Consider the following 14,428-nt stretch of genomic DNA (forward strand, 5'->3'; position numbering starts at 1 on the left):
TTGTTTTTTTTTCTTATTTGTTTTGCTTTTGGTTGGCATATAAGATATCAACCTGTAAATGATTCTTCTCTCTTCTTGCTGTACAGCATGCATTACTTTTTTGTTGTTGCTGGCCGAATACTGTACTTAAGGAAGTAGAGATGAGGAAAGGCTAAAATATTGTCTTGGTCCATACACATTATCATACAGTTAGTATAATTTGGTAGATGTGCTATTATAATGAGTTAAGAAGTAATTTATTGCACTATTTTACTTTTGCATTTTGGGGGATGTGTAGCACCTACTATAACAACAATATATTTCTGGTTATATGAGGACCAGGATTTATTAAGACTGTGTTGCTATAAGACCTTTGTTTGGTAATCTTAAATCTATTTTTTTAAGCCTAAAATTCCTACTTCAATCCGAAGTCAAAAATGGTCATACTGAAGCATGAATTTTGCCTAGGTAACTTTAAATAATTAATAGAGCTGTGTAAACCCTGTATTATATTACTTTTGTAAAAAAAAAAAAAAGAACACATATAAATATAAATGAAGTAGGACAGGCCCTGGTTGATTACCTCTGACCTTTACAGTGCTTTTCTCTGAGATGCTGGTCTTTATTGCAAGTGGTAAACCATACAGGTGCAGGCCTGAGGATTGAAAAAAATGAAGAAGAAATAGAGGATATGTTTTTCAAGGATGAAATTTGCCTGCTTTCTAATGAGGAAAGTTAATAACAAAGATAAATTATACAAAGAAGAAGTTGGAATTTAAAAGGGCTTTGTGAATCTAATAAAAAGAGAGTATTTCTTTTGTGGCTAAAGAAAAAGGAAAGAAGCCAAGTGAATCCCAAACAAGATAAACTAAAAGAGAACTTTGCCCAGACACTTAGTAGTCAAAATGTCAAATGCCAAGGACAAGGACAGTTCTAAAAGCTGCAAGAGAAAAGCAAAGAATTATATACAAGGGAGTCCCAATAAGATTAAGTTCTAACTTCTCATAAGAAACCATGGAGGCAAAAAATGAATTCAGTGTTTTGGGGTGATATGAGATCAACACACAAGGTCAGTAGTGCTGCTATACACCAGAACTGAACAATCTAAAGAGGAAATAAAGAAAAAATTTCCATTTGCAATAGCAACTAAAAGAATCAAAAGTCTAGGAATAAATCTAATCAAAGGATGTAAAGGACTTGTACACCAAAACTACAAAATATTGCTAAAAGCCATCAAAGAATACCTAAATAAATGGAAAGACATTCCATGTTCATGGATTGGAAGAAAAATCTTGTTCAGATGTCAATTCTACCCAAGTGATTTACAGAATCAACACAATCCCAATCAAAATTCCAACAGCCTTCTTTGCAGAAATGGAAAAGCTAATCATAAAATTTATATGGAAGGGTAAGTGGAGCCAAATAGCCAGAGCAATCTTGAAAAGGAAGAATGAAACTGGAGGGCTCACACTTCCTCATCTTAAAACATATTACAAAGCCACAATAATCAAAACATGGTATTGGCACAATGGAAGACATAATAATATAGATCACTGGAATTCAATTGAGAGTTCAGAAATAAACCTTTACATCTATCTCCAATTGATTTTCAAGTCCCTCAATTGGGAAGAGGACATGGTGCTGGGAAAACAATATCCACATGCAAAAGAATGAAGGTGGATCCCTACCTATCAGCTCAAAATGAGTAAAAGATCAAAGTATAAGAATCAAAACTATAAAAATTCTATCAGAAAACATAGCGAAGTATCTTTAGCACTTTGTGTTAGGCAGTAGTTTCTTAGACTTTACACTCAAAGCACAAAGGAACAAAAGAAAAAAATAGATAAATAGGACCACATCAAAATTTAAAACTTGTGCATCAAGGGACTTCGTCATGAAAGTAAAAAGACAACCTACAGAATAGGAGAAAATATTTGGAAACCACATCTCTGATAAGTGTTTAATATCAAGAATATATAAAGAAATACTGCAACTCAATAACAAAAAACGAACAACCCAATTTAAGAAAACATGGGTAAAAGTCTTGAATAGACATTTCTCAAAAAAAGATATACAGATGGCCAAAAAGCACATGTAAAGATGCTCAACATCATTAGGCATTAGGGAAATGCAAATCAAAATCACAATGAGATACCCTTGCATACCCACTGGAATGATTACCATTAAAAAAAAAAGAAAATAACAAGTGTTGGAGAGGGTATGGAGAAATAGGAATACAGGTTCATTGTTGGTGGGGATGTAAAGTGCAGCCACTGTAGAAGACAATTTGGAAGTTCCTCAGAAAGCTAAATATAGAACTACCATATGACTTGGCAATCCTACTTCTAGGTATATATCCAAAAGAATTGAAACCAGAGATTTGAACAGATATTCACATACCAGTGTTCATAGCAGTATTAGTCACAATTGCCAAAATATGGACGCAACCCAAGTGTACATCAACCTATCAATGGAAAAACAAAATGTGATATACACACATAAGGGAATATTATTCAGCATAAAAAGAAATGAAGTGTGATACATGCAATAATGTCCTCAGTGTTCATCCATGTTATCTCACACACATGATATGAAATAATTAGTTAAGCAAATTCATAGTGCAAGAAACTAGAATACAGGTTACCAGGGGCCAGGTTGGGGGTAGGAAATTGGGAGTTAAAACTTAATTGCCACACAATTTTTTGGGGGGTGATGGACAAGTTGTGGTCTTGAATGATGATGATGGTAGCACAACATCATGAGTGTAATTAACAGCACTGAATTATGTATTTGAATGTGGTAAAAAGGTGGAACTTTAGGTTTTATGTACAGGTTACTTACATAAACATTTTTAAAAACCAGAAAATTACAACACAGTCAACCTTAATGTAAACCATGGAGTAAAGTTAATACTACAACTCTAATAATATTCTTTCAATCGTAACAAAGGAGTACATTAATGCAAGGTGTTATATTGAGAGTGCATATGCAATCTCTGTATTTTCTACACTTTTTGTAAACCCACAACTTCTCTAATAAAAAGGTACATATTCTGTAATGTTTATGTAGTGCATGTACTGCCTATTTATTATTAAAATAATAATTTTAAATAAGATTCCTCAAGCTGTTGCTTGGAGAATAGGTTAAAATGGGCAAGAATGGAAGGGGGGAAACAATAATTTATTGCATTACTGCAGGTATGAGTTGATAATGGCTTGAACTAGGGTGGTAGCAGTGGAGATGACCAGAAATGGACAAATTCTGAGCATTTTATAAGTAGAACTGGCAGAACTTGCTAACGGATTGTGTGGAGGAGGACCTCAATGTAGAGGTGATATGATAGAGAGGGAGGAATCATAATTTTTAAAATAAATTATCTACTATAATTATAAATCACTTGCTTTTATGGAATTATTTCAAATCATTAGTAATGATTTAGGCATGCTTTATTGTATCTCTTTCTAGTCCAAAGTTTCTATTTTAGTTTTTCTATTAAAAATTTTTAAGAAGTATTTTCTGTTGGCCATTACTCTGCTCTTGAATATTCTTAGTAATTTGAGCCAATATGGGCTAACCAAAATAAACATGGATGGCTGTTTTGTGATACTTAAATTTATCTATTTTGTCTTGCCTTTCAGGAAGCAGAAGCCCAGGCAAAGCAGCAAGCATGAACCTTAAGCATTCTGTCTTAACCATCCTCAAACAGGAGAGTCTGTTGCTTTTATAAAATAGCAAAATTATCTTGGCTTCAAAAGATTTAGGCTTAATAATGAAATAATAGATCAGTTAACATTTTTCCATGCAAAAGGTCAAAATGGATACATGATTAAAATGTAAATCATATCAGGAGAATGGGAGGTGAACATAAAATTTTAAGATGTCCCAGAATAGTGCTGCCAAAACATTTTACATACTTCATTGATTTCAAAAAGCAAACACTCATCCCCTTTTTGGTACTATTGCAGCTTAAGTATATTTGTGGCTCAACTTGTTAAATATTAAGGAATTTTAAAATGAGAGATCAAGAGAGGCTCTGTCTCTTGTTCCCAAATAACCTCATTGATTTTAGTGAACATGAATATGTACATTTTTAATGTTATATTAATGTGATTAAAAATAGTTTCAGGTAATGTTTATGATGTGTCAAGCATTGTAATTTCTTATGGTGATTATAACATTCCCATTCTTTTGTAGATGGAGCTTCTGTGTACTGAACCACAGGTTTTGCAGGCTTCTAAATGTAAGCTTTTCCTTAACTACATAGCAATGATGAAATCATGTTTCTAAGTTGCTTGCCCCAGTGAAATATGCATATATGTGTCATGGAAGTGGATGGCAAGTGAGTTTAAAATGGCATCCTCTTGCAAAGAGCGCTACATAAGCTATTCTAAAATAGGCTGGCTCTCGTTGCTCAAGATTGGCTTGACTTGTAGACGTCTAAAGATGAACTGAAAAATCTTAGTGGTCCACCCCCTACCTTAAAGCACTTGGATCCAGGAATTTCAATATCTCCCAGATACCTGTCGTTTTTTTTTTTCAGGTTGGGCATATGTCATGTGTATCCATTTATCTAAGCAGTGTTCATCTTTTCTATGCATCTATTCCAGCAAATATGAAGTACAATTACAAGAAACATTATGACCTAAATAACTTATACAGAAGATATACATATTGTCCTTTAATTCCACACTACCTTATTACTAAAAGCAAATACCTTTAAATTATTTTATTTTATCAATTGATGTATACAGGTCTATGCTCTGCCAAAATCAACATATAATGGATACATGGCTTTGTCTACTGCGATTCAAACATGATGCAATGCTTTCAAATAAACTCAGTACTTTTTGAAATATAATTTATGTGTTCCTGGAGTTTCTGAATAGTATAATAGTAATTACAGATGAGTAAAATCTTTTTAGAGGACTGGGAAGGAGAAAATAAAATAAAAATAAAAGCTTGAAATTGAATGCAATTTCTAAGTTTTCTTTTTAGGGCTCTGAATTTTGCAATTCACACTGTAGTCAAATGAAGAATTAATTATTCTGTTGATTTTTTGTACAGAAAATGCTGTGGTCAATTCTAGAGGAAACAGGGTACTTTGTAATAGATTCTGGAAAATACTAAAATAAAAATTTAGCCAATATTTTCTCCTGAGCATTATTAAATGCTGGAAATAATACTGGCAATATTCTAGATGGACATTTTTTCCTTTTTTTTAGCATCAGATAAGTTAACACTGTCAAAAATAGGCATTCTTCAAAATTAGATGGATATCTGAGACATTTATATCTATTAGTGCCTTACAATTAACATATACATATATTTAATGTACCAGTTAGTTTGAGTCTTCCTAAAATGAAGTCTTTCATTTTGTCAATTGAGAACTATATACCATGTAGATACAGGAAAATCAAATGAATTTCTGAATATTAAGGTGAGCTTGAATCTTATAAAGAACTTTCATGGAATTTTCCTGGAAAATAATCCTTGCTACTTGTTATATTACATCTGGTACTTTTCTGTTTGTAAATAAGACCTACTAATTTGTTCTATGTCAAAAGGACAAAATTTCACGTTTTAGATCATTTTTTTTCTTAACAGAAATATTTGCTCTTGAGGAAGATGTCCATTTTCAACAAACAATGAAAATTGGTTGTTGATTGTATGCTAAATGTCAACACTTGTTTGGAAATATGAATTTAGGGGAAGCAGAATGTTAAACAGGCACTGTTAATTACCTGTTTGGGAGAGTCTAAAAACATGGAATTTCTGTGGACTAGGTTGTCTCTGAACATATTCTACTCATTCAGGAAAGGAAAAAGGAGGGCTAACATAGATTTTACTACCCAATTGTGGATATTGAAAACAGAAAGATTGGCATTGATCTCATCTTTTTCTATATAAAATAGATAACTCTTTGCTTTTAAATAATTTCAATGAAACTGATTAAGATGATTTCACATTTTATTAATTTGAAACTTGTGGTTTTCTCCCCTATACTGAATATTATCAGATATTCCCTTCTTTTATTCAGCAAACAAAACTTTGAATTCTCACCTAAAGAATAACCTACCAGTTAAGTATTAGTTTAGATTCCTAACAAGGTTGCCTTTTTTAAACATCTTCATGAGATATAATACACATAAGATCCACCCATTTAAAGCATACAACTCAATGGTTTTCAGTATATTCAAAGAGTTGTGCAACTATCACCACAATCTAAGTTTAGAATATTTTCATTACCCAAGAAACCCATATCCATTAGAAGTCATTCCCCATCCCCTTACATCCTCAGGTGCTATGCAACCACAAATCTACTTTTCTCTCTGTATGGATTTTGCTATTATGGACATTTAATATAAATGGGATCATACACTGTTTTAGTTTGCTAACGCTGTTAAAATGCAATATACCAGAAACGAGTTGGTTTTTGTAATGGGGATTTATTAATTTGTAAGCTTTGAGTTCTTAGACCATGAAAATGTCCAAATCAAGGCATCAGAAGGAAGTGCTTTCTCCCAGATCAGATACCAGTGATCCTCAGCTCCTCTGTCATGTGGCAAAGCACATCACAATATCTGCTGGTCTTTCCTTTCCCTCCCAGGTTTCATTGCTTCCAGCTTCTAGCTCTAGGGCTTCCTCTCTCAGTTTCCCTGAAGCTTTTTTCTGTGTCTTCTCTCTGACTTTTAGCCTCTAATAAAGGCCTAAGTAAAAGGATTAAGTATCACCCTGGGGCACTCAACTGAAATAACCTAATCAGAAGGTCCTACCCACATTAGGTCTACACCCACAGGAATGGATTAAAAGAACATGATCTTCGAGAGAATCTAAGATGGTAGCATAGAGAGGAGTGGAAGCTAGTTAGTCCCCCTGGAACAACTAATAAACAACCAGGAACAACTAGTAAATAATCCAGAATAACTGCAGGGGGACAAACATGACTGTCCACTCATCATACACCAACCTGAATTGGGAGGAATGCCTGAGATCACAGCATAAAATCTGTAAGTAAAAACTGTGGATCCAAGCTGGGAGCCCCCTATCCCCACAGCCCGAGCTGCAAAGCCTTGTGGTGCTAGAGAGAAGCCTTTCCTAGCAAGCAAATATAGCTCAACTGAGCTCCAACTGGGATTTTAATTACCAAGTGTGGACTGCTCACTACGAGCTACAAATCCCAAATAAGCAGACAGAGGCTTTGGGTGGCAACTGACCTTGGAGAGCTGGAGGGTGGCTGTGGACTGGCCCTGACGAGGGCTTTCTGTCCCTGTTTCAGCTCCATGGAGAAAGTCTCAGCTATTTTCAGTTCCCAGTGCTCAGACCCAGACAAGGGTGGAGATAGCACAGGCAGAGTCCATTCAAATGTTAATGACCTCTCCCTAGGGGGCTTATCTTCCCTAAGAGGAAAGGGGTGGGTCCCAGCTCTACTACCCACCTTCCATTCAGAACAAGACCCCAGAGCATGGGGGAAAACAGCCACAGGCCACACCTCCTTACACCAGTCTGGAGTTACAGGCTGACAGGCACCACCTGCTGTGCAGAAAAGCACAGTGACCTGAGACATTAAAGGGTGTACCAATTTTATAAGACACACCCTCAGGGAAACTGGATACTGAATATTTCTCCTGGGACCTGAGCCCATTTTGGTCTGGGAAAACTTGATTGGGGTAACCAAGGAAATCATGCCTAGACCACAGAAAACTACAACCTACACTAAGAAAAACAAAGTTATGGCCCAGTCAAAGGAACAAACTTACACTTCAACTGAGATTCAGGAATTGACACAACTAATAAGTCAGTTCAAAAAGTTTAGGGAAGATAATGGTGAAACAGATGAACCATATAGTGGAAACACTGTACATACATAAGGTAGAAATTGAAAGTTTGAAAAATGAACTAGCAGAATCTGGAAATGAAAGGCACAACACAAGAGATGAAAGACACAATGGACACATACAACAGCAGATCTGAAGAGGCAGAAGAAAACACTCAGGAACTGGAGAACAAGGCACCTGAAAGCCTACACCAAAAAAGAACAGATAGAGAAAAGAATGGAAAAATACAAGCAACATCTCCGGGAACTTAAGTACAAAATGAAAAGCAAGAATGGATGTGTCACTTGTATCCCAGAAGGAGAAGAGAAGGGAAAAGGGGCAGAAGCAATAATAGAGGAAATAATCAATGAAAATTTCCCATCTCTTATGAAAGACATAAAATTATGGATCCAAGAAGCATGCTGTACCCCAAACAGAATAGATCTGAATAGGCCTATGCCAAGACACATAATCAGATTATCAAACATCAAAGATAAAGAGATAATCCTGAAAGCAGCAAGAGAAAAGCAATCCATCACATACAAAAGAAGCTTGATAAGACTGAGGATTTCTCAATAGAAACCATGGAGGCAAGAAGGAAGTGGGGTGATATATTTAAGATACTGAAAGAGAAAAACCACCAATCAATCCTATATCTGGCAAAACTATCCTTCAAATTATGAGGGAGAGCTTAAAATATTCTCTGACAAACAGACAGTGACAGAGTTTGTGAACAAGATACCTGCTCTACAGGAAACACTAAAGGAAGCACTGCAGACAGAAAGGAAAAACAGGAGTGAGAAGTATGGAAAACAAAAGCAATATACCAAAGCTAAATGCATATGGGGGAGGTGGGGAATAGGGGAAGGGTATGGGACTCCTGGCATTGGTGATATTGTTTGAGTCTTTATTCTACTTTAGGTTAATACTATCTTTCCTTTTGTTGCTTTCCAGCTGTCAAATTTGGGTGTTTTTGTTTGCTTTTTTTCTCTCTCTCTCTCTTTCTCTTTTTCTTTTCTCTCTCTGCCTTCTTTGACTCTTCCTCTTTCTTTGTGGAAGAAATGGAGATGTCCTTATATAGATAGTGGCAATGGTACTGAATACATAAATACATGACTATACAGGGAACCAATGATTGCTTACTTAGAATGGAATATACCATCTTAAAAGAAATGGGTTGATGAAGAAAGTTTGAGGGCACTATATTGAGTGAAATAAGACAGACACATAAAGGGAAATATTGCAGGGTCACACTGATATGAGCTAATTATAATATGTAAACTCATAGACATGAAATATAAGCTACCAGGATATAGAATGAGGCTAAAGAATGGGGAGTGGCTGCTTATTATGAGCAGAATGTTCAACTAGGGTGAAGTTAAACATTTGGAAACAGACAGGGGTGATGGTAGCATGTTGTGAGAAAAACTAACAGTGCTGAAAGGTGTGTGAAGGTGGTGGAAAGGGTAAGCTCAGAGTCACACGTATGTCAGCAGAAGGAAAGTCTGAGGTTAAAAGATGGGAATGTGTAAAACTGAACTTTGTGGTGGAAAATGTCTGTTATTAACTATACAAATATTATAAATCTCTCTCATAAACTACAATAAATTTATGACACTATAACTAGAAGTTAATAATAGAGAGGCATATAGGAAAAAAAATTATATGCCTACTGCAAACTATATACCAGTTAGTAGTATTTTAACATTCTTTCATCAACAGTAACAAATGTACTATACAAAACTATGAATCCATAATGAAGGGGCACATGGTTAGGGTTATGGGAGGATTTGAGTTTCCTTTTTTTGTCTGTTTCTTTTCTGGGGTAATGAAAATGTTCTAAAAATTGAAAAAAAAAATTAATTGTGTTGAGGGATGCCCAGTTGTATGATGGTACCGTGGGCAATTGAATGTACAATTTTGGATCTTTGGATAGTTGTGTGGTATGTGAACAATCTCAATTATATATCTATCTATCTATCTATCTATCTATCTATCTATCTATCTATCTATCTATATAAAGAACATGATCTTCTCTGAGATACTTACAGCTTCAAACCATCACATACCCAATGTGGTTTTTTTGTTACTGGTTTCTTTCACTTAGGATAATGTTTTTGAAGTTCAACCATATTGTGTCAGTAATTAACTTTTTTTTTGCTGAATAAAATTCCATTGCATGGATATAACCACGTTTTGTTAATCCATTCATCAATTGATGAAATATATGGATTGTTTCCACTTTTGGGGCTTTTATGAACAATGCTACTAAAAACATTCATGTGCAAGTTTTTGCATGGGCATATGTTTTCAGTTTTCTTAGATACCAAAGAATGGGTTTGCTGGGTTGCATTGTAGTTCTTTAACAATTTGAGGGACTGCCAAACTTTTCCAAAGCAGTTGGATCATTTTACATTCTCAACAACAGTATATTAGGGTTCCAATTTTCTCCACATACTGGCCAACACTATTACTTGTCTTTTTTATTATAGCCATTCTAGTGAGTGTAAAGCGGTATCTCATCATGGCTATGATTTGCATTCCCCTGATGGCTGAATATTTTGATATTTTTGTGTACTTATTGGTCATCTGTATATCTTATTTTGGAAAAATGTCTAACTAAATCATTTGCCTGATTGTTAATTGGGTTCTTTGATATTTTTTGTTGAGTTGTGAGGGTTCTTCATATATTTTGATTTGCAAATATGTTCTCCCATTTAATGGGTGTCTTTATATGGTCTTGGAATTGTCCCTTGAAGTATGCATTTTTAGTTTTGATGAGGTCCCATATATATATTGTTTTTGTTGCTTGTGCTTCTGATGTTATATCCAAGAGACTATTGTCTCACCCAATGTCGCTAGGATTTACTCCTCTGATTTCTACTATGAATTTTATAGGCTTAGCTCTTATATTTAGGTCTATGATCTATTTTGAGTTAGTTTTTGTAAATGATATGAGATAGGGGTCCACCGTCATTATTTGCATGTGGATATCCAGTTGTCCCAGCACCTGATGCTCAAAAGACCATTAATTTTTCCCCACTGAATTCTCCTTACACTCTTGTCAAAAACCAAATGACCATAAATGTAAGAACTTATTTCTGAACTCTATATGTCTATCCTTAATCTAGCACTGCACTGTGTTGATTACTGTAGCTTTGTAGCAAGTTTTAAGCCATGAATTGTGAATCCTCTAACTCTTATCCCTTTCAAAGACTGTTTTGACTATACTGGTTCTCCTGCATTTCCATATGACATTTACAATCAGCTTCTCACTTTCTACAAAAAAGTTGTTGGGATTTTGAATCTGTGGTTCAGTTAGGGCAATATTGACATCTTTTTCTTTAACTTTTTAATTTTTATTGGGATTGTTCAGATACCATACAATTATCCATAGATCCAAAGCATACAATCAGTTGCCCCTGGTACCCTCATACAACTGTGCATCCATCACCACACTTAATTTTTGTTCAATTTTTAGAACCTTTTCATTACTGCAGACAAGAAATAAAGTGAAAGATGAAAAAAAGAAAAAAAGAAAAGAAAAAGAAAAGGAAACTTGAATCCTCCCATATCCCTAACCAACCCCCCTCAATTGTTGACTCGTAGTGTTGGTATAGTACATTTGTTACTGCTTATGAAAGAACATTGAAATATTACTAACTGTAGTATATGTTTGCAATAGTAATATATTTCTTCCCTATATGCCCCTCTATTATTAACTTCTAATTGTATTGTGATACATTTGTTCTGGTTCATGGAAGAGATTTCTAATATTTGTACAGTTAGTCATGGACATTGCCCACCATAGGATTCGGTTTTATACATTCCCATCTTTTGACCTCCAACTTTCCTTCTTATGACATATATAACTCTGAGCTTCCCCTTTCCACCTCATTCATGCACCATTCAGCACTGCTAGTTATTCTCACATCTTGCTACCGACACCTCTGTTCATTTCCAAACATTTAAGTTTATCCTAGTTGAACATTCTACTCATACTAAGCAACCGCTCCCCATTCTTAAGCCTCGTCCTATATCTTGGTACCTTATATTTCATATCTATGAGTTTACGTATTATAATTAGCTCCTATCAGTGAGACCCTGCAATATTTGTCCTTGTGTGTCTGGCTCATTTCACTCAGTATATTGCCCTCGAGGTTTTGTCATCAACCCATTTTTTTTTAAGATGGCTTTTTTCACACACCATACATTCCATCCTAAGCAAAGAATTGATTTTTCTCTGTATGGCCACATATTTATGTGTTCACCACCTTCACCACTATCTATATAAGGGCATCTACATTCCTTCCACAAGGCAGGAGGGAGAGTCAAAGAAGGTAGAGAGGCAAAAGAAAGAGGGAAAAAAATGACAGCTAGGAAGCAGCAAAAGGAAAAATAACCTTAAATCAAAGTAGAGTAAAGAGTTAGACAACACCACCAATGTCAATTGTCTAGCATGCCTCCCCTATCCCCTCCTCTTACCTGCATTTACCTTGGTATATCACCTTTGTTACATTAAAGGAAGCATAATACAATGATTCTGTTAGTTACAGTCTCTAGTTTACATTGATTGCATCCCTCCCCCAATGCCGCTCCATTTTTAACACCTTGAAAGGTTGATACTTGCTTGTTCTCCCTTGTAAAGGAACATATTTGTACATTTTATCACAATTGTTGAACAGTCTAGATTTCACCAAGTTATACAGTCCCACTCTTTATTTTTCCTCCTTTCTTCTGGTGTCTCACATGCTCCCAGCCTTCCTCTCTCAACTGTATTTATAGTTATCTTTGTTCAGTGTACTTACATTGCTGTGGTACCATCTCCCAAAATTGTGTTCCAAACCATGCACTCCTGTCTTCTCCTATCATGCTGTAGTGCTCCCTTTAGTATTTCCTGTAGGGTGGGTGTCTTGTTCACAAAGTCTCTCATTGTCTGCTTGTTGGAAAGTATTTTGAGCTCTCCCTCATATTTGAAGGACAGCTTTGCTGGATATAGGATTCTTGGTTGGTGGTTTTTCTCTTTCAGTGTCTTAAATATATCACACCACTTCCTTCTTCCCTCCATGGTTTCTGCTGAGACATCCGCACATAGTCTTATTAAGCTTCCTTTGTATGTGATGGATTGCTTTTCTCTTGCTGCTTTCAGGATTCTCTCTTTGTCTTTGACATTTGATAATCTGATTATTAAGTGTCTTGACATAGGCCTATTCAGATCTATTCTGTTTGGAGTATGCTGCACTTCTTGGATCTGTAATTTTATGTCTTTCATAAGAGATGGGAAATTTTCATTGATTATTTCCTCTATTATTGCTTCTGCCCCCTTTCCCTTCTCTTCTCCTTCTGGGACACCAATGATACACACATTCTTGTACTTTGTTTCATCCTTAAGTTCCCAGAGACATTGCTCACATTTTTTCATTCTTTTCTCCATCTGCTCCTTTGCATGTAGGCTTTCAGGTGTTTTGTTCTCCAGTTCCTGAGTGTTTTCTTCTGCCTCTTGAGATCTGCTGTTGTATGTTTCCATTGTGTCTTTCATCTCTTGTGTTGTGACTTTCATTTCCATAGATTCTACTAGTTGTTTTTTTGAACTTTCGATTTCTGCTTTATGTATGCCCAGTGTTTTCTTTACAGTCTCTATCTCTTTTGTGAAATCTTCTCTAAACTTTTTGAATTGATTTAGCATTAGTTTTGTAAATTCCTGTATCTCAGTTGAAGTGTATGTCTGTCCCTTTGACTGGGCCATAACTTCATTTTTCTTAGTGTAGGTTGTAGTTTTCTGTTGTCTAGGCATCTGACTTCCTAGGGCACCCCAATCAGGTTTTCCCAGATGAGAACAGGCTCAGGTCACAGAAGGAGGAAATATTCAGTATCTGGTTTCCCTGATGGCTTTTCTTAGAGGGCTGACACACCTGTGCTTTTCTGCCTGGCAGGTGCACCTGTCAGCCTGTCACCAGCTGGTGTAAGAGGCTGTGGCCTGTGGCTCTCCTCCCCCAGGCTTTGGGGTCTGGTTCCAGTAAGGCAGGTAGTAGAGCTGGGCCCCTCCCTTTCCTCTTGGGAATCTATGCCCCCTCCAGAGATGTCATCTGCATATCAATAAGTTCTTTGTTTCTCTGACTTTGCTGATTAAAGTGTTTTGATTTTAAAATGGCTGAGGCTTTCTTTACTGCAAAGCACTGCAGGCTGAAAATGGCTGAGGTTTTCTCCACAGAGAAAGGGACAGAAAGCTCCCAGGTTCACCCATCAGACAGAGATAGCACCCAGTCCTCTGGGCTCCCTGTCCTGAGACAGATATGTTCCCCTACTCTCCCAAGGTCAGTTGTCACCAAAAGCCTCTGACTGCTTGATGGAGATTCGCTGTTTGTATTGAGCAGTTAATATTAAAACCCCAGTAGGGGCTGGGCTGAGGTCCACTCACTTGTTTGGAGAGTGCTGTTCTCTAGCACTGTACAGCTTCCATGAGGGAGGGGCTCTCGGCTCTTGGCTCTCAGCGCGTGTCCGCAGTTTTTACTTACAGATTTTATGCTGTGATCTCAGGCATCCCTCCCAATTCAGGTTGGTGGATGATGAGTGGTCAGTCATGTTTGTCTCCCCACAGTTATTACAGGTTATTTACTAGTTTTTTGGTCATTTAT

The 14,428-nt window shown here is 36.2% G+C and overlaps 1 protein-coding gene across 10 annotated transcripts in view; it reads left to right on the plus strand.

Annotated features, from left to right (window-relative positions):
- The window catches only part of LOC119522870 (SH3 domain-binding glutamic acid-rich-like protein), a 218,851-nt gene that overhangs the window by 157,924 nt on the left and 46,499 nt on the right, over positions 1-14,428 (plus strand). For 2 of the 10 annotated variants that reach the window (XR_005214550.1, XM_037821560.1), the window contains exon 4: positions 4,174-4,219. The exons of 3 other annotated variants lie outside the window; for them this stretch is intronic. Coding sequence is in view for 4 of the 7 variants with exons in the window: in XM_037821560.1 (XP_037677488.1) it covers positions 4,174-4,219 (46 nt within the window). In the remaining 3 variants the exon portion in view is untranslated. Of the gene's footprint in view, positions 1-3,617; positions 4,838-14,428 lie in introns of those variants that run through there. 5 more of the 10 variants (XR_005214552.1, XR_005214551.1, XM_037821559.1 and 2 more) reach the window with 5 other exon arrangements.

Source organism: Choloepus didactylus, chromosome X, assembly GCF_015220235.1.
Source record: "Choloepus didactylus isolate mChoDid1 chromosome X, mChoDid1.pri, whole genome shotgun sequence".
Taxonomy (NCBI): Eukaryota; Metazoa; Chordata; class Mammalia; order Pilosa; family Megalonychidae; genus Choloepus; species Choloepus didactylus.